At 48.3% G+C, this 19806-nt stretch overlaps 1 protein-coding gene across 5 annotated transcripts in view; it reads right to left on the bottom strand.

Annotated features, from left to right (window-relative positions):
- Nucleotides 1-19806, bottom strand: part of FMNL2 (formin like 2) — a 113493-nt gene that overhangs the window by 49310 nt on the left and 44377 nt on the right. For all 5 annotated transcript variants that reach the window (XM_056495937.1, XM_056495938.1, XM_056495936.1 and 2 more), the window contains exon 2: nt 7505-7588. In XM_056495937.1, coding sequence (XP_056351912.1) covers nt 7505-7588 — 84 coding nt within the window. The remainder of the gene's footprint in view (nt 1-7504; nt 7589-19806) is intronic.

Raw genomic sequence — 19806 nt, 5'->3', positions numbered from 1 at the left:
GCCCCCCACAAAGAAAACCAGCTTAATTCCCAAGGATAAAAATCTTTTTTGGCTTGGAAAATCCCTGAGGAGGGGCGGTGTGAGCACAGGGAATGCAAGGGCAGCATCTCCCTTTGGGGGGAAACAGGGAGGATTCACTGGGATTAAATTCTGAGAGGGGTTTGGGGACAGGGATGGAGGGACAGGGAATGGCTTCAGAATGGAAAAGGGGAGATGTAGATGGGATACTGGGAAGGAATTCCTGGCTGGGATGAATTCCCAGAGAAGCTCTGGATCCCTGGAAGTGTCTGGGAAAAGCTGGGACAGTGGGAGTGGCACTGGATGGCTCTAAAGTCCTTCCCAACCCAAACCATTCCATGATTCCATAATTCAGGAGCACAACACCTCTCCTGTGCTTCTTCCACCCAGAATTTGCACTTTGTTTTTTGGATACAGCCAAAAAAAAAAAAAAAAAAAAAAAAAAGGGAGGCTGGGGGGCTTTGCTGCACAAAGAACCCAACAACCCAACACATCTGATCACCCAGCTCTGGAAAACCTATTCATGCCAGGAGCAGGAAATTGAGGCTTTTCCAACAATCCCTGGCTCCCCAAACCATTCAGGGCATTTTTGTGCATTAGCACACGTGTCATTCTCATTGTTGTCATTATCCTGGCTGAGCTTTTCATTCCTGTTATTATTATTATTCATTTTCATGCAGCCAGTGCATCCCACTTGGGATCACAAAAGCCATTTTTGGGATCAGTGGGGAAAGAGATGGGAGCAGAGACTGCAACACATCATGAACACAGTGCAGAATTCCCCATTGCCACAGATGCACAGGGTGCCTCAGTCCCATCCCATTATCCCATCCCTGTATCCCATCCCATTATCCCATCCCTGTATCCCATCCCTGTATCCCATCCCTGTATCCCATCCCTGTATCCCATCCCTGTATCCCATTATCCCATCCCTGTATCCCATCCCATTATCCCATCATCCCATCATCCCATCCCTGTATCCCATCCCATCCCATCCTCCCATTATCCCATCCCATTATCCCACCCCATCCCATTATCCCATCCCACCAGCAGGACAAGGTGCCACTTTGGAAATGTCCTTGTGGAATGAGGTGACAGCAGCTCCCTCTCATCTGAGCCAGTCAGAGTGTCCCAAAAATCCAGTTTCTCCTGGACTCAGTAAATCATGGGATTTTCCACCCAGCAGGGCAGATTCCCTGGAACACCCCGTGTTTTTTCCAACATTGTTTTCTCACAGCAGAGCTGCAAGTGGCCCCTGCAGCCCATAAAAAGGGATGGAAAATCCTTGTTTGGATGGTGGCAAACCCCAGGATCTCTGCTGTGGAAGGTCAATAAGGGCTCCTCTATTGCTGAGGAGAAATCTGGGAATTCCACCAGGGATTTGGGACAAGGAGAGCCCCCTGCTGCTCCCCAGGGGTGCCCCTGCCAGCACCTGCCATCAGAGGGCAATGAAGGACCTTGCAGGATTGTCCCCAAGCCCTTCCCTGCTCACCCACACCCAGAGCCCTCTGGGAACCTCCTGGCACCCAGCTGGCCACAGGACACCCAAAAAATCCCTTTTCCTGGATTTCCAGCCCAGCACTCCTGGAAATTCTTGGATTTCCTGCCAAACTCTCAGCCTGGCTCTGCTGAGTTCCCATCCCAAGGGAACATCCCACATTGGATCAATTCTTTTCATCAGCCATTACACAAAAAAAGCCTCTGAGGATCCCATTTCCTGAATTTCCCATCCTTGTCCCTGCCTGGCTCATTCCCAGTGCCAGCCCCTCAGATGGGCACCGTGACCCTCTCCAGAGTGCACAACAGATTTCCTGGATTTCCTCTTTTCCTCCTTGTACTCACCATAACAAGCTCTGAGGAAAATGATCAGATGATTTGGAAGGTTTGTAAACAAAGGAAGAGAAAATTCCACCTGGGATGAGTCCTCCACAGCCAGTAGAGTGATTCAAATAATGCAAATATTCATGGCAGATAGCATTATTACTATTATTATTATTATTATTATTATTATTATTATTATTATTGTCATCATCATCATGAAACTGCTTCCCCACTTTTGTTAATCTAATTTTTTCATAAGTGAGAGTTACTTTTTGGGGATTAACTATTATTATTATTATATTTTTGTTGTTATTATTATTACTGTCATCATCATCAGGAAACTGGTTACCCACTTTTGTTAATCTGATTTTTGCATAAATGAGAGTTACTTTTTGGGGATCAACTATTATTATTATTATTATTATTATTATTATTATTATTATTATTATTATTATTATTATTATCATTATCATATTTTATTATTGTTTTATTATAATTGTTGTTGTTGTTATTGTTAATATTATTGTTGTCATCATGAAACCAATTCTTCACTTTTGTTAATCTAATTTTTGCAGAGGTGAGTGTTTCATTTTTGGGGATGAACTCCTAATATTCTCCAAATATTCCACAGATAAATATTCAGGGTCTGCTGCACATATTGTTTAGAAAATACCATTTCTGGACACTTTTTCCTTTCTGATCTAAGTGGAAAACCAGCAGAGGAGAGAAAGATTTCATTTCCTCATTGCTTATTGTGAAAACAGCATAGTGAGCAAAACCAAGGGAAAAGAGGAAAAATCAAAATTTGCATTTAGAATAAAACAATCCTGCACAACCCCTGTTGCTGGCAGTGGCCTCACCCCTTTATTCCAGGAGAGAAATAAATATTTCACAGCCATGTGCTGGGTTTGGGTGCTCACACTGCACCCAGGGGACACCGGGGAGGTGGCACTTGGTGGCACTGCTGCAGAGCTGGCTCTTCCATCACTCTCTTTTCCAGGGAATGCCTCAGCCCAGGAAGGATCATCCCAGCCCCAGGGGGACCCAGAGCTGTGCAAGGAGCTGCTGAGCAGATTGCAGATTTCCTTCCCATCTGCTCAGCCTGGGGAGACTCAGCAGCAGCTGCACGGGCTGGGGCAGCTCCAGGTGGGATCTGCACGTCCAGCCTGGGATCAAACAGCTCCTCAGGACACAGGATGGATCCAGCTGGGACCAAACAGCTCCTCAGAGCTCTGCAGGACACACAGAGCAATCACAGAATGCCTGGGATCAAACAGCTCCTCAGGAGTCACAGAGGATGGATCCAGCCTGGGATCAAACAGCTCCTCAGGACACAGGATGGATCCAGCTGGGATCAAACAGCTCCTCAGGACACACAGGATGGATCCAGCTGGGACCAAACAGCTCCTCAGGACACAGGGGATGGATCCAGCTGGGACCAAACAGCTCCTCAGGAGTCACAGGATGGATCCAGCTGGGATCAAACAGCTCCTCAGAGCTCTGCAGGACACACAGAGCAATCACAGAATGCCTGGGATCAAACAGCTCCTCAGGACACAGGATGGATCCAGCCTGGGATCAAACAGCTCCTCAGGACACAGGATGGATCCAGCCTGGGATCAAACAGCTCCTCAGGACACACAGGATGGATCCAGCTAGGATCAAACAGCTCCTCAGGACACAGGATGGATCCAGCCTGGGATCAAACAGCTCCTCAGGACACACAGGATGGATCCAGCCTGGGATCAAACAGCTCCTCAGGACACAGAGATGGATCCAGCCTGGGATCAAACAGCTCCTCAGGAGTCACAGGATGGATCCAGCTGGGACCAAACAGCTCCTCAGGACACAGAGGATGGATCCAGCCTGGGATCAAACAGCTCCTCAGGAGTCACAGGATGGATCCAGCTGGGACCAAACAGCTCCTCAGGACACAGAGGATGGATCCAGCCTGGGATCAAACAGCTCCTCAGGAGTCACAGGATGGATCCAGCCTGGGATCAAACAGCTCCTCAGGACACAGAGATGGATCCAGCCTGGGATCAAACAGCTCCTCAGGACACAGGATGGATCCAGCTGGGATCAAACAGCTCCTCAGGAGTCACAGGATGGATCCAGCCTGGGATCAAACAGCTCCTCAGGACACACAGAGATGGATCCAGCCTGGGATCAAACAGATCCTCAGAGCTCTGCAGGACACACAGAGCAATCACAGAATTCCTGGGATCAAACAGCTCCTCAGGACACACAGGATGGATCCAGCCTGGGATCAAACAGCTCCTCAGGACACAGAGGATGGATCCAGCCTGGGATCAAACAGCTCCTCAGGACACACAGGATGGATCCAGCTGGGATCAAACAGATCCTCAGGACACAGGATGGATCCAGCTGGGACCAAACAGCTCCTCAGGACACAGAGATGGATCCAGCCTGGGATCAAACAGCTCCTCAGGACACACAGGATGGATCCAGCTGGGATCAAACAGCTCCTCAGGACACAGAGGATGGATCCAGCTGGGATCAAACAGCTCCTCAGGACACAGAGGGGATGGATCCAGCTGGGATCAAACAGCTCCTCAGGACACACAGAGGATGGATCACAGAATCTCTGGGCTGGAGGGACTTTAAAGCCCATCCAGTGCCATTTCCACTGTTCCAGTGTGCTCCAAGCCCTGCCCAGCCTGGCTTTGGACACTCCCAGGGATGAGGAATCTGTAATCAGTCTGCAATTTTTCAATGTCTCAGTGAACTGAAGCTTTAAATAGCTCAAGCTTTACATCCTCTGCAGGAAATCATGGGGAAAAAAGCAATTCTTTATTGGGCTTTACTTTAAAGTACCTGTGCAATGAATTTAAACTGCCAGAGGGCAAGGTTAGATGGGATATTGGGAAAAAAATCCTTTTCTGTGAGTGAGGGTGGAGAGGCCCTGGGACAGGGTGCCCAGAGAAGCTGTGGCTGCCCCTGGATCCCTGGAAATGTCCTAGGCCAGGCTGGATGGGGCTTGGAGCAATCTGGGATAGTCCCTCAGGCTGGAACTGGATGGGCTTTAAGGTCCCTCCCAACCCAAACCAGTCTGGAATTCCATGATTGTATCAGCCCCCCTACCTGTAACAGCTGAATAGGAACTATCCCATAAATGTATTAACCCCAAATTTATCCTGCCAAACTGCTGAGTTGCCATCCCAAGGGAACATCCCTCTTCCCCAGTGCTGGATCAATTATTTCCATCAGCCAGCACTGCTGAAATTCATGGCAGATCCCAATTTTGCTGCTGGCTCCCAAATTCAAATCCCACCTTTGGCACGTTTCATTTTTCCCCCCGAAATGCCATTTTTGTTTCTCCATCCCATGCTGTTAATTGCTGCACAGCTGACAGGAGATGCCTGAGGCTGCTCCCAGCCTCTGGAGGTGAACAGGGTCCCTGTCCCTGCAGGTGACAGCTCCAGCTGCCAGCACAGAGTGTGACAGAGCAGCAGACACTCCCTGCACTCAGAGCATTCGTTCAGGACTCTGAGCCTGTGCAGGGCTCAGCAGCCAGAGGGACTCCAGGGTGGGAGCACCAGAGGGGAAGGAAGGGATATCCTGTGTGAGGTGGGAATCTGCACAGCCAGGCTGCTGTCAGCACAGAGCTCGAGCCTGTAACCCCCAAACCCTCCATCCTGTCCCTGTTACTACATCATAAAAACCCCAAATTAAACCCTTCACCATGTGCAATCACACACTTCTATTTAACTACAAACCCGTGATTTTAACTCCATCATTCAATTTTAGAAGCCTTTTCCAAGGCTTCAGGTCAAAAGCAGTGTTAGTGTCAGAAAGCAAAGAAAGCTCAAAAAAACAGGTTTGTGGGATTCAAGATCAGCTCTCAGAAAAATCAATGGCACAAACCATGGAATGACTGGGGTGGCTGCAGGCTCCAGGAGTGGCCACCAACAAGGGGACAGAAGGAATGAGTGTCTGAAACCTCCCAGAGTGTTGGAGTCAGTGAGTCAGGGTCTCTCTGAATTCTTCAAAATTAAAGCCTTTGGATGGATTGAAGTATATTAAGCCACTCACATATAAAGCAAATGTTTAAGTAGAAGTAAGTCAGTAAGTTTTAGAGTGAGTTCTAATGCTTTCAGTAAGTGAAAAGGTTTAAATTCCACAGTAGCAAAGCCAGTTCTAGTGAAAGTGAGAACATACTGATATCTTCAGCAAGAGGCTCCAGGCCCTGTGGACAGGACTTAGACATAATAGAGCTATAGTAAAAATATTGCTTACATTTTTAAATAAAACAAAATAAATTGTATGTGTAGTCTTACACATAATCTAGCGTGCTAAGAAACCAAAATTCTAATAAGTTAAGGAGTAGTGGTCTGAGTTTGCATCTTAGCTTTTAAAAAAATCCTATATAAGAGTTTGTATAGGGGAGAGTTGGTGCTTTTAGCCATTCTGGCTTTTAGCCACCTGCTCTTGCCATTGTTTGTTGCCATTGCCTTTTGAGACTGATGTGCTTTGTAATAAGATATGCTTTGCAATAAATAATATTTTTAACTATCAGCTGCTTTGCTTATTTAAAATAACCTGAAGAAATAAGAGCCAAGAGCTCAGAGTAGGAGCACTGGAGGTCAAGAACCTCACAGCAGAGTTTCTCCAGAGCAGCCCCTGCTCAGCCCAGGGATGCTGTGCATGGATCAGCACCTCCCAGAGCAGCTCCTGCTCAGCCCAGGGATGCTGTGCATGGATCAGCACCTCCCAGAGCTGTTCCTGCTCAGCCCAGGGATGCTGTGCATGGATCAGCACCTCCCAGAGCAGCCCCTGCTCAGCCCAGGGATGCTGTGCATGGAGCAGCATCTCCCAGAGCAGCTCCTGCTGAGCCCAGGGATGCTGTGCATGGAGCAGATCTCCCAGAGCAGTTCCTGCTGAGCCCAGGGATGCTGTGCATGGAGCAGATCTCCCAGAGCAGCTCCAGAGCAGTTCCTGCTCAGCCCAGGGATGCTGTGCATGGAGCAGCATCTCCCAGAGCAGTTCCTGCTCAGCCCAGGGATGCTGTGCATGGAGCAGCATCTCCCAGAGCAGCTCCAGAGCAGCTCCTGCTCAGCCCAGGGATGCTGTGCATGGAGCAGATCTCCCAGAGCTGTTCCTGCTCAGCCCAGGGATGCTGTGCATGGAGCAGATCTCCCAGAGCAGCTCCAGAGCTGTTTCTGCTCAGCCCAGGGATGCTGTGCATGGATCAGCACCTCCCAGAGCAGTTCCTGCTCAGCCCAGGGATGCTGTGCATGGATCAGCACCTCCCAGAGCAGTTCCTGCTCAGCCCAGGGATGCTGTGCATGGAGCAGCACCTCCCAGAGCAGCTCCTGCTCAGCCCAGGGATGCTGTGCATGGATCAGCACCTCCCAGAGCTGTTCCTGCTGAGCCCAGGGATGCTGTGCATGGAGCAGATCTCCCAGAGCTGTTCCTGCTGAGCCCAGGGATGCTGTGCATGGAGCAGATCTCCCAGAGCAGCTCCAGAGCTGTTTCTGCTCAGCCCAGGGATGCTGTGCATGGATCAGCATCTCCCAGAGCTGTTCCTGCTCAGCCCAGGGATGCTGTGCATGGATCAGCATCTCCCAGAGCAGTTCCTGCTGAGCCCAGGGATGCTGTGCATGGAGCAGCACCTCCCAGAGCAGCTCCAGAGCTTCCTCACCTGGTCACAGATGAGCTCCCACTTCTTCTCGTTGTCGTACTGCCGCAGCAGCCGGGCCTTGTCAGGAGGCAGGTTCATGGCATTCTGTGGAGAGACAGCAACACTGTCAGGGATCAACCTGCAGCAGCCAAGGCAGCCTGGCTGAGCTGTTGGAATTGTTTCCCTGGGAATTCCTGGTGCCAGAGCTGCTCAGTTCCCTCTCCCTGTTGGTTTTGGCCCCCAAGGTGCTGCTGAGTCACGAGGCAGCCACGGGCACAGCTCACACCAGGTGAGAGGCTCAGGGCTCTGAGCTCCAGTTTCTGGGCTTTTAGGAAAAACAGCTTCCCAGAGCAGCTGGTGGTGCTCCTGGATCCCTGGAAATGCCCAAGGAATTGGACACTGGGGCTTGGAGCAGCCTGGGACAGTGGAAGGTGTCCCTGCCATGGGATCAGCTTTGAGATCCCTTCCAATGCAAACAATTTTTGGATTCTGTGACCATCCACCTCCGCCCAGCAGAGAGCCACAGCTCAGGGATGCTCTTTGTGCCCCAGTCAGGTCCCTGGGAAATACCTGCCACTGCAGGCTGGGGCTGCAGGACAGCCCTCTCCCCACCAGGACCACAAAATGTCACTTCACTTCACTCCAGGCTGGAAAAGTCACCACACACCTCCTCACCTGGATGACACAGATCCTGGAGTCAGGATTGCTGCTGCCCCACCCCAGAGATAACAACCCCAGGCTGTGAGTGACAGCAGGCAGGAGGAAGGGGAGAGGCAGCAATTACTTGATCCCTATCCTTCCTGGCTCCTTTGATGTCAGCTCTCCTTCCAGGACCTGCCACAGGCTGCCAGGGCAGCTTTCCCAAGAGCCCTGGCCTGGAATGTGCATGTAACTGTCCTGCCCGTGCTCCTGAGAGCCCAGAACAGCTGGAGGGAACCCAGAACAGCTGGAGGGAACCCAGGAACACAGGATGGAACCCAGAACAGCTGGAGGGAACCCAGGAACACAGGATGGAACCCAGAACAGCTGGAGGGAACCCAGAACAGCTGGAGGGAACCCAGGAACACAGGATGGAACCCAGAACAGCTGGAGGGAACCCAGAACAGCTGGAGGGAACACAGGAACACAGGATGGAACCCAGGAACACAGGATGGAACCCAGGAACAGCTGGAGGGAACCCAGAACAGCTGGAGGGAACCCAGAACACCTGGAGGAACTGAATGGAATTGATAAATCTGAGTTTCAGACCAAAATCCCACTCCAGGAGCATCTTCCCAAGATGTGACACACTGCCTCCAGGTTTATTCCAGGATAAATAATCCAGGATATAAATATTCCAGGATAAATCCCCCAGGCTTCCTGGGGATCCCTGGAACCAGTCTCTGCCCAGATTTCCTTCATTTCCAGGAGGGGAAGGGGAAGGGGAAGGGGAAGGGGAAGGGGAAGGGGAAGGGGAAGGGGAAGGGGAAGGGGAAGGGGAAGGGGAAGGGGAAGGGGAAGGGGAAGGGGAAGGGGAAGGGGAAGGGGAAGGGGAAGGGGAAGGGGAAGGGGAAGGGGAAGGGGAAGGGGCAGCACCTGCTGGGATCAGCCAGCCAGGACACCTCACTGGTACCCAGAAAAGGGGAATTTCAGGAAGGTACTGGCAGGATCCCAGGTGCTGAGGGTGATTCTGTGCCAGTGCTGACCACCCTGAAGGGCACAGGGCAGTGCAGTGAGGGACAGCCCAGGGCTGATTTGCTCCTGTGATCCCAGCCAAGGAGCATCCCTGCTGCTGGGGATCCCCTGCACACCTCCTGCTGCCAGGGCTGCAATTCCCAGAGCTTGTTTTCCATCAGATAACAGTGACTCCCTCTCCTGCTCATCTCTGCTGTCATGTTGACAGCATTTACAGGCTCTGATCATATCTGTGCTTGCTTCTCAATCTCTCAGCAAGCACCTTATCAGCCCTGCTTATCATTTCATGAACTCCTTGGTATTTTTCCTGAGGGTTTTTCCAGCACCACTCCTGACTCCTGAGCCATATTTCACAGCTCCACTGGCTCCCAGCTGGAGGAAAAGCTCCAGTGTTTACCTGCAATGCAGCCCTTGATCTGCTCAGAGCTAATCAGCTTACACAGCCTGGCTGGCACGGGGACAAAATCCTGCTGGAAGCCCAGGGCAGGGGCTGAGCCTGAGCAGGGAGAACAGGAGCCAGGCTCCATGATCTCATTCCCAAACGGAGCCATCTGATCCCAGGCTGTGATGGGAAGTGCTGTGCTCTGCCCCACACAACAGCTCACCCAACATTCCTGCCTGTCCCACATCCTCTCTGCACTTTCTGCTTTCCTCAGCCAGGCTCAGCTCCCTGGGTCTGCACTGAGGGTGATTGTTTTATCCTGGCTCCCACCAAACACAGTCCAGATTAAAAATCACCATTTCTGCCCAGATTACTTTATCCTGGCTGGCTCTGCCAGGGATGGCTCCTACCAAGAATAAATCAGATTAAAAATCACCATTTCTGCCCAGATTACTTTATCCTGGCTGGCTCTGCCAGGGATGGCTCCTACCAAGAATAAATCAGATTAAAAATCACCATTTCTGCCCAGATTACTTTATCCTGGCTGGCTCTGCCAGGGATGGCTCCTACCAAAATCCAGATTAAAAATCTCCATTTCTGGACAGAATATTTCACCTCCTGACCACCCAGGTGAGCTCCTCTCCTTTCCTCCACACCTTGTGGAAATCAGTCCCACCTTCCTCACTCCCAAATTTCCATCCCCTCATGGTGCTTGCAGGCCTGGGGAAGGGGAAAAGCCAAACTCTGGCACATCCTCCTGCCTGGAGAGGCTGCAGGAAACCTCCCAAAAACCCTGCAGGAAGCACAGCTGGATCCCTCAGCAACACCCCCAAAATCCTGCAGGAAGAACAGCTGGATCCCTCAGAAACACCCCCAAAATCCTGCAGGAAGCACAGCTGGATCCCTCAGAAACACCCCCAAAATCCTGCAGGAAGCACAGCTGGATCTCTCAGCAAGACCTCCCAAAACCCTGCAGGAAGCACAGCTGGATCCCTCAGAAACACCCCAAAATCCTGCAGGAAGCACAGCTGGATCCCTCAGAAACACCCCCAAAATCCTGCAGGAAGCACAGCTGGATCCCTCAGCAACACCCCCAAAATCCTGCAGGAAGCACAGCTGGATCCCTCAGAAACACCCCCAAAATCCTGCAGGAAGCACAGCTGGATCCCTCAGCAACACCCCAAAATCCTGCAGGAAGCACAGCTGGATCCCTCAGCAACACCCCCAAAATCCTGCAGGAAGCACAGCTGGATCCCTCAGCTCTGGCCAAGCCCATCCTGGCTCCAGAACACGGATTTCTCCCCCTTTTCCCCCCGAATTCCAGAGTTATTCACGTCTGCTGCTCCCTGCCAGACCATCCAGGTAAGGTTTCCATTCCCTGTGCTCTGGGCTGCCAGGATAAAGCTGGGCCTTAAATTAATCACAGTAGCAGATGGAAAACTGGGGGGAGTGCAAGCAGACCTCCAAAATATTAAATTGCTGAAGAGCTAAAAATAAAACCAGAGTGCAACAAGGAAATTTATGTATTTTTAACCTTACACAAAGCCCAGCTCCATCCAAACTGGCAGAGCCTCCAATTCTGGGTTTGGCAGTAAAAAATCTCATTTGTGGACTGGACACCCCCACCATGGCTTGGCTTTGTCCTTGGTCTCAAACTTGTCCCTTGGGGTGTCCTGCTGTCCCTTTCCATGGAAAAAGGGCACTGAGGGAGCTGCTGGTGGCCCCAGGGGCCAAGTGCTCCTGCAGGCAGCATCACCCAGGGAAAATGGTAAAATCAGAAAGAAAATCAGAAATAAAATTAGAAATAAATGGGATAAAGCAGCCAGCTGGGAAGGGGAGCACTGGTGAAACCAGCACCAACCCCAGTGCCAGTGCTGGAATGTCTGAGCTGTGCTTTCCCCAATCCTCATTCTCCTCAGGATTAAAAGGGTCAATGTTTTGGAAAACCAGCATAGCAGCAACTCCACTGACTCAAAAGCATGAGCACTGCTAATTAATAGCTTTGCTAATTAATAGCATTGGGCTCTTATTGATCATATCATCTTCATGTCTTTTATTAATGAATCCTGACAGGAATTGTGCTGGGAATGAGCACAGAGTTCTCCTGATCCATTTGTTCCCATGAACTTCCCTGGCTGTGCCAGCAGGAGCTCAGAAGTGCTGAAATGTGGGATGAGCTCACCATGGCATGGGTGGGATGGAGAAAGGCAGGGAAGCAGAGCCTGCCAGGGAAGGTGAGTCTGACACCAGGGCTGAAGAAGGGACATGAAAAGCAAAGATTTCAACTCCTCACTTCCATAAAGGCACTGCTGGCCCTGAAAGGAATTAAAGGATCCCAGGAAAAACTCTGATGTGGGAGGAGGTGAAGGGAATTCCCACTGCTCCTCCATCAGACAACTCCAATTCCTGAGAATTCCTTTCTCCTCCTGCCCTCCCTCTGGATTATTCCCACCTTCCACGACCCCAGAGAGATGGAAAAGCAAACCTGGATCGTTTCTGGCTTCCCAACAGCACTTATGAAAAAGATCAGGGCTTCAAAACACTTCAGACCAGGCCTGGTGCTCGTGACTCAGATTTCCACACCCACATCAAAGCTCTGCTCTCACTCCAGGCTTCAGGACCTGGAACTTCCCAACCTGAGTTTATTCCCCAGCTCATCCCTGACCCTTCCCAGCTCCTCAGCACAGCCTGCAGCTCTCTGGGCTTCATCCCACTGGGATGAGCTGCAATCCTGACTTTTCCTGCCTTTCACTCAGGGCTGTTCTAAGGCAGAGCCTGAAGTATTTTTAACTTTTATTGATACCCAGTGGGTTTTTACAAAGCAGACCCAAAACTGGCTCATGAGGCAAGCCCACACCTCCCACCTCCACCTCACTGAGGCACAGCTGCCCTTCCCAGGCTGGAGAGAGCCTGAGAGCCAAATCCCAATTCCTGAGTGCATCCAGGCTCCTTCTTGGCACTGAGCTGCCCACACCTCCCAGTGCAGGATCCTAAAGCAACCAAACCCCAAAAACACAGGAAAAGCAACATAAAGCTGTCCATGTGACACTGTCCCTTTGGCAATGCTCCCTCACCATCTCCAAACTCAGCTGGTGTGAGAAGGAACCAGCTCAGAACAAGGAGGGTGCCCGGGCAGGAGCAGAGCCAGGGCTCTGTGCCCATCCCTTGAGGCTGGAGCAGAACAACTTCCCAAATTCCCAACTTCCCAAGCAGATCACCCTGATGTTTCCTGAAGGTCTGGGTGCAGGTGGCACTTGGGGACAGGGGCTGGAAGTGGCCCTGGCAGTGCTGGAGGAATGACTGGATCTGATGATGCCACAGGGCTTTGCCAACCCTAATATCCTGGAGTGATTTAATTGCACCACTTAATTAGTGGCTTGTCTTCATTTTCTTCTGCCTTCACTCAGAGTCAGGATTAAAAACAGGAAGGTGATGGATTTCTCATTCAGACTTGGTTGTTTATTAAATCTTATTTAAAGTAAGTTCTGCAACACTTCCAGCTAAAAGTGAGTAAATGGAGCTGAATCTACAAGGTCTCTTAAAGCTGAACAGTCCAATAAAGAATTAACATCTATATTATTGATATTTTCACTCAATAACCAAACCCCTGTGACTGCAGTGCAGCACTGACTGTCCAACCAAAAACCAAACCCAAATCTCCCAAGGGTCACATCCAGACACCTCCTGACCATTCCCAGGGATGGTGACCCCACCACACCCTTGGGCCACTCATTCCAATGCCTGACTGCACTTCCAGGGGAAAAAATTCCAATATTTAATAATCTAATATTTAATAATTTAATCTTTAATCTGAGCCTCCCCTAGTGCCCCTCAGGGTCATTTCTGCCATCCCTGGCTGGAGAAGGTTCCTCACCCTGCCCTACCTGTGACCCCAGAAAAAGTCTCTGTGCTCTCCAGGAGCCTCCTACCAAAACAACCTCAGCATTAAAATTTCATTCCAGGGCCTGGCCCGTAAAACAGCCCTTAATATTCTCCTAGAATATTAAAATGCAACTTTTTGCAATTTTCTGTGCTACTAAACTTCCCAGCCCTGCTGCAGTGTGTTTATTTAGGAAAGCCAGAGGCAAGTGAAGCCAGCTCCAAGTGCCCTGACTTTAGGAGGAGTCCAAGCTAAGCTAAAATTAAATGTACTTATTGTTCTAATCCTCCTTCTCCTCTCCTGTTATTTTTTTATTAAACTGCTCTTTGATCTAAAAATACCAAACACAAAATACAAAGTACCAAAGCTCTGGATCTGCAGGGAAGGGCAGGAGAAGCTTCCACAGCATGAAGGGACAGGGCATGGAGCTCATCCTTGGGGAATGATTGGGAAAAACCAGAGGGAAAAATAAATAAATCTGGAATTCTGGATCTGGGATTCCCCAGGTGCATCTCTGTGGACATGGGGTTATCCAGGACATGGCAGGGGAAAGCTGGGATGTAACAGGGGGAGAGCCCCAGCTGACAGGGAAGGACAATTTCCTCATGGAAAGGTCTTGGAATCCTGGAAACTGGGAATTTTGAACTTTCTGTTCTGTGACAAGGAAGGACAATTTCCTCCTGGAAAGGTTTTGGAATTTTGAACTTTCTGTGCTGTCAGGCACTGACCCCCAGGAGAACTCTGCTTTGACCTGAGGCCTTGGAGAAGCTCCCAAAATGGAATTACAGAACTCAAATCACTGGTGTGCAGTTTGAGTGGAAGTGTGTGATATCACATGGTGAAAAATTCAGAATTTGGGGTTTTAGAATCTACTTATGGGTATGGGACAAGATGAAGTTTTGGGGCAGAGGTTTCTGAATTTCTTCACCTTCTTCTTCTTGGGTCTGGGTGGGATTTTTTAATTGGATAGAAGATGCCACACTGTGGGTCACAGGTGGTTGGTTATTGGATCAAAAGTAAAAATAATTTAGGTGTCAGTCCTTAAAAGACCTTGTAGAGAGAAATCATCCCCATTTCAACATTTTTAACTTGTGAGCTACAAGTGCTGCAGCACTGACTGTAAGAGATAAGAATTAATGAACATCTGGGTCCAAACATGAAATTAAATCTCTTGTGCTTCCAATCCCAGCTCTGGCTGAAGAGAAAAAAAGAAGATAAAATAAAACAATGGGTGGCCTTGGCAGATTGGGGATCTTGGAGAGTTTTCCCTGATCCTAAATCCCTTCTCCTCCCTGGCAGAGCCTCCAGCCCCACTGAGGAAACTCCATCCAGGAAACCTCTGCAAGGCTCTGGGGACCACAGAGCTCCTCTCCAAAATCCAGACTCAGCTTAAATGGCTTCACAAGTTGGGAAAGCTGAAACCTCCTTAATTCACCAGTGGAAAAAGAATTCCATGGTGGGAATGCTCCAAAGCCTGACTCACCCCATGGCTTCATTCAATCACCCACTGCTGATAAGGCAAACCACAAACCCCAAATTAAACCCTTCCAGTGAAATGGCACAGAAAGTGGCTCCACAGAACCAAAATGTGGATTTCCTACATCCCTGGAATCAGAAAATTCATCTAGGGTTTGGCCTGATTTTTGTTTTTTTATTTTTTACACCTGAGCCTACTTTTAGGTTAGAGGTTTTATTAGTTATTTTTGATATTTCAGCTCTCATTTTAGAGAGGATGCAGAGTGTATAGAGGGAGATTGCTGGATGAAATATTAGAAAGGTGATAGTTTTGATATTTAGGGGAAACTGAATAGTCTTAAAAATTATTTAATGAGGGAAAGAGAAGGGAAAGAGAAAGAGAAGGGAAAGAGAAGGGAAAGAGAAGGGAAATAAAAAAGGAAAAGTTGGAGCTAATGGATAATGGAAGGAGTCCCTGGGGACAAAACCCCTCTGACCTCCCCTCACATGGAGGATCCCTCACTCCCCCTCCAAAGGGATGAGCAGGTCAGGGATGTTGGCCAAGAAAAGCTGGATAAAACTCTCATCAGAACACTCAGACTTCACCTAACTGCAATTTCTAAGGCAAGCTGATGATCCCAAATTATGCTACACACACTTCTGTGATGGAGACAACTACAGCAAGTGAGATTTCAAACTACAGCTGAATTAAACTGAATTAATTCCTGAATGAAACCCCCACCTGGCAAAATCCTGCCAGCATCCACACACAGATGGATAAAATCCCCCCAAAGCCAGAATAAAACACTGGGATGTGTTTAAAGGGACACAAATCCAACCCAGCACAGAGGAAACCCTGATGGATGCTGCTGTAAAAACCTAAAACCTTCATTTGAATAATATTAAGGGTGGGATAAACCAAGAAAAACAAATGAAGTCAGGGATAAGAAGCCTGGCCTGGAGCCTGGCCCCAGGTTTGTGTCTCCAGTGAATGTCAGCCCTGCTTGGAAAAACCACATCCAGACAAAAGCCCTGCTCTGGAGGCAGCCAGGAGCTCACTCAGGATCTCAGAAATTGAGCCCATTTTTAATTTTTTAATTTTCCCTGAGCTCCCTTTTCTTCCCAACATCCTGCAGCCAATGCAGGTCTCTGCACCCCCCTCATGCTGCCCAGAGGGAGCAGATAAATCGAAAAAACTCCTTTAAAAAATGCAAATTATGGACATCCCTCCTTGCTGCACTCAAGTACTTGCTGAACAGGGAGAGGAATTTATCTGGAAGTTTATTACACCTAAAAATGTAAACACCAGAAAAGGCTCTCCCTCCATCCCAAGGGAATTATTCACAGCAAGTTACAAACTTGGATTTAGACTGGAAATATTTACAGGTCTCACTTCTGCAGGCACCACTCCAGCCCAGCACAGGAGGGGCAGGGAAACCAAAAAAAAAATCCAAATCCTGAGATTTTCCAGCCATTAAAAAATTCCTGCAGCAGGGCTGTCCTGTGCTCTGTGTCACTGTCCCCAAGGCTGGCAATAAATCCACAGTATAAACTAAATATTAAAGTAAATATTAAACTAAATATTAAAATAAATATTAAATGTGCCTCACATGGGCATTTTGTGAATGATTTTAGGTGAATAAAATCCACATTTCCAGACACCAGCTCTGATTTTTTCTGCCTCACTGGACACAAATTTCATGGCACCTTTTTGAATTTTTTTTTTTAAGTGTTCAAGGCTCCACAGATTAGACAAGAATGAGGCATCAGGATTTCAGGGAAACACCTCTGCCTGCCCTCCCTGTGTTTCTTTCCCAAAAAACAGACTTTTGCTGTGTCCCAAGTCCAAATCCATCCAAAATCAATCCCAAATTAATACAAAAATCAACCCCAAACTCATCCACAAGTCCTGCCTGGTTCTGCTCCCTCCTCCTGGACATGGATATTTTACAGATTTCATACTCAGGAAGGCATCAAAGTTCCTGGAGTGCACTTTCCTTGAGTTTCCCTGGATCTGAGAAGGTTTAAATCTTTTTTTTTAGTTTCCCTGGATCTGGGAGGGTTTAAACCTGATTTATTTGAGTTTCCCTGGATCTGAGAGGGTTTATATTTTATTTCTTTGAGTTTCCCTGGATCTGAGAGGGTTTATCCCCACTTTCCTTGGATTTCCATGGATCTCAGGGTAGGTAACCCCACTTTCTTTGAATTTGAGGGTTTAAACCTCATTTCTTTGAGTATCCCTGAATTTGGGATGGTTTAAACCTTATTTCCTCAACTTACTCTGGATCTAGAGGGGTTTAGCCCCATTTTCCTTGGATTTCCATGGATCTGAGAAGGTTTAAATCTTATTTCTTTGAGTTTCCCTGGATCTAGGAGGGTTTATATTTTATTTCTTTGAGTTTCCCTGGATCTGAGAGGGCTTATCCCCACTTTCCTTGGATTTCCATGGATCTGAGAAGGTTTAAATCTTATTTCTTTGAGCTTTCCTGGATCTAGAGGTATTTAAACCTGATTTCCTCAACTTTACCCCCACTTGCCTTAGGTTTCCTGGATCTCAGGTGGTTTATCCTCTTTTCCTTCAGTTTTCCTGGATTTCAGTGGGTTTATTCTCTCTTTCATTCTCCTGGATCTGGGAGCTTTTCCTTGAGTTTCTGTGGATCTGGATGGGTTTATCCCATTTCCCTGGCTCTGGGGGGGTTTCTTCCCTTTTTCCTCCAGTTTCCTGGATCTCAGGTGGTTTATTCTCCATTCCTGGAGTTTCCCTGGAGGGGCCACACGAGGAGCAGCTGAGGGCACTTGGAGCAGACTGATCCCACTCTGGAGCTTCCTCCTGAGGGATCACTTTGATTTTTCCTTAAGAACTTCTACTGTCCCAAAGCCAGTCCCAAAGGCAGGTGCTAGACCAATAAATGTTTGAACTCTCCCATGAAATCCCTACTAGGTTACTTTTTCCAAATAAATCTGTGGCTGTGCTGGCTGGGCTCCCATTCCTGAGGCAGTTCTGGATGCTGGTTTTAATCTCTGTGAGAAGATGAATCCCAAATTTCTGAGGAAAGTAAAAGGAAAGGAAAAAGGAAAGGAAAAGAGAAAGGAAAGGGGAAAGGAAAAAGGAAAGGAAAAGGAAAAGGAAAAGGAAAAGGAAAAGGAAAAGGAAAAGGAAGGAAAAGGAAAAGGGAAAAGGAAAAGGAGTTTGTCTCTAGCTCCTGTCATCCTTACAACTGAATCCCACAGGATTTCTCACCTGATGGCAGCACATGTTTCCAATTCTTTTTGTTTATCCACAAATACATTCCTAATTTCATCTTTTCCTGTCAGACACACCTCACCTGCTCACCCTCCCAGACATCCACCTCGTGATTTTCCTGCTGCAGGGATCCTGCTTGGATTTCACCAAAATTCCCTTTGAATGTTTGTAAACTGTAAAACAACCAGAACTGTGATGGAGAATTGTGCTGCAACACCACACATTGGTATCACACTGAGGGTGCTGCCAAAATCATGGAACTGAGGTCGGAAAGGACCTCCAGGAGCACTGAACCCAACCTGTGATGGATCCCCCAGCCCAGAGCTGATGGCACAAAAATGGGGAAATTATCCCCATGTATTATTCTGGAGACAGAAACAGCCAGAAATTATTTATAGAGAGATTTTCCTGGGAATTTTTCAGTCTCTAAGTCCTTCCCCTGGGAGCTTGTGGCACCTGTGTGTGAGGATGTGACACTGGAGTGAAATTCTGGGATTTTCCCATCTGGCTCTGGAAGGGCTGACTTGAAGAGAGCTTTGTAAAAGGAGCTCTGGCTCTCCTCAGCTTCCCACACTGGGAATGGGAATGGGAATAAACATGGGAATGGGAATGGAATGGAATGGGAATGGGACAGGAATGGGAATGGGAATGGGAAAAAAAATGGGAATGGGAATGGGAATGGGAATGGGGATGGGAATGGAATGGAATGGGAATGGGAATAAAAATGGGGGAAAAATGGGAATGGAGAATGGGAATGGGAATAAAAATGGGGGGAAAAATGGGAATGGGAATGGAGAATGGGAATGGGAATGGGAATGGAATGGAATGGAATGGAATGGAATGGAATGGAATGGAATGGGAATGGGAATGGGAATGGGAATGGGGATGGGAATGGGAATAAAAATGGGGGAAAAATGGGAATGGGAATGGAGAATGGGAATGGGAATGGAATGGGAATAAAAATGGAAAAAAAAAATGGGAATGGGAATGGAGAATGGGAATGGGAATGGGAATGGAAATGGAATGGAAATGGAAATGGAATGGAATGGGAATGGGAATGGGAATGGGAATGGGGATGGGAATAAAAATGGGGGAAAAATGGGAATGGGAATGGAGAATGGGGATGGCAATGGAATGGGAATGGGAATAAAAATGGGAATGGGAATGGAGAATGGGGATGGGAATGGAATGGGAATGGGAATGGGAATAAAAATGGAAAAAAAAATGGGAATGGGAATGGAGAATGGGAATGGGAATAAAAATGAGGGGAAAAATGGGAATGGGAATGGAGAATGGGAATGGAGAATGGGAATAAAAATGGGGGAAAAATGGGAATGGGAATGGAGAATGGGAATGGGAATGAGGAATGGGAATGGGAATGGGAATAAAAATGGGGGAAAAATGGGAATGGAGAATGGGAATGGGAATGGAGAATGGGAATGGGAATGGAATGGGAATAAAAATGGGAAAGAAAACAGGAATGGGAATGGAGAATGGGGATGGGAATGGAATGGGAATGGGAATAAAAATGGGAATGGGAATGGAGAATGGGAATGGGAATAAAAATGGGAATGGGAATGGAGAATGGGGATGGGAATGGGAATGGAATGGGAATGGGGTTAAAGAGTTCCTGGCACAGAATGAAAACCAGCCAGGGATAATCCCACCCTGGCACCAGGAACTCCCAG

Source organism: Oenanthe melanoleuca, chromosome 7, assembly GCF_029582105.1.
Source record: "Oenanthe melanoleuca isolate GR-GAL-2019-014 chromosome 7, OMel1.0, whole genome shotgun sequence".
Classification (NCBI taxonomy): domain Eukaryota; kingdom Metazoa; phylum Chordata; class Aves; order Passeriformes; family Muscicapidae; genus Oenanthe; species Oenanthe melanoleuca.
The sequence above is the reverse complement of the archived record's forward strand: the minus strand, read 5'-3'. Positions and strand labels throughout refer to the sequence as shown.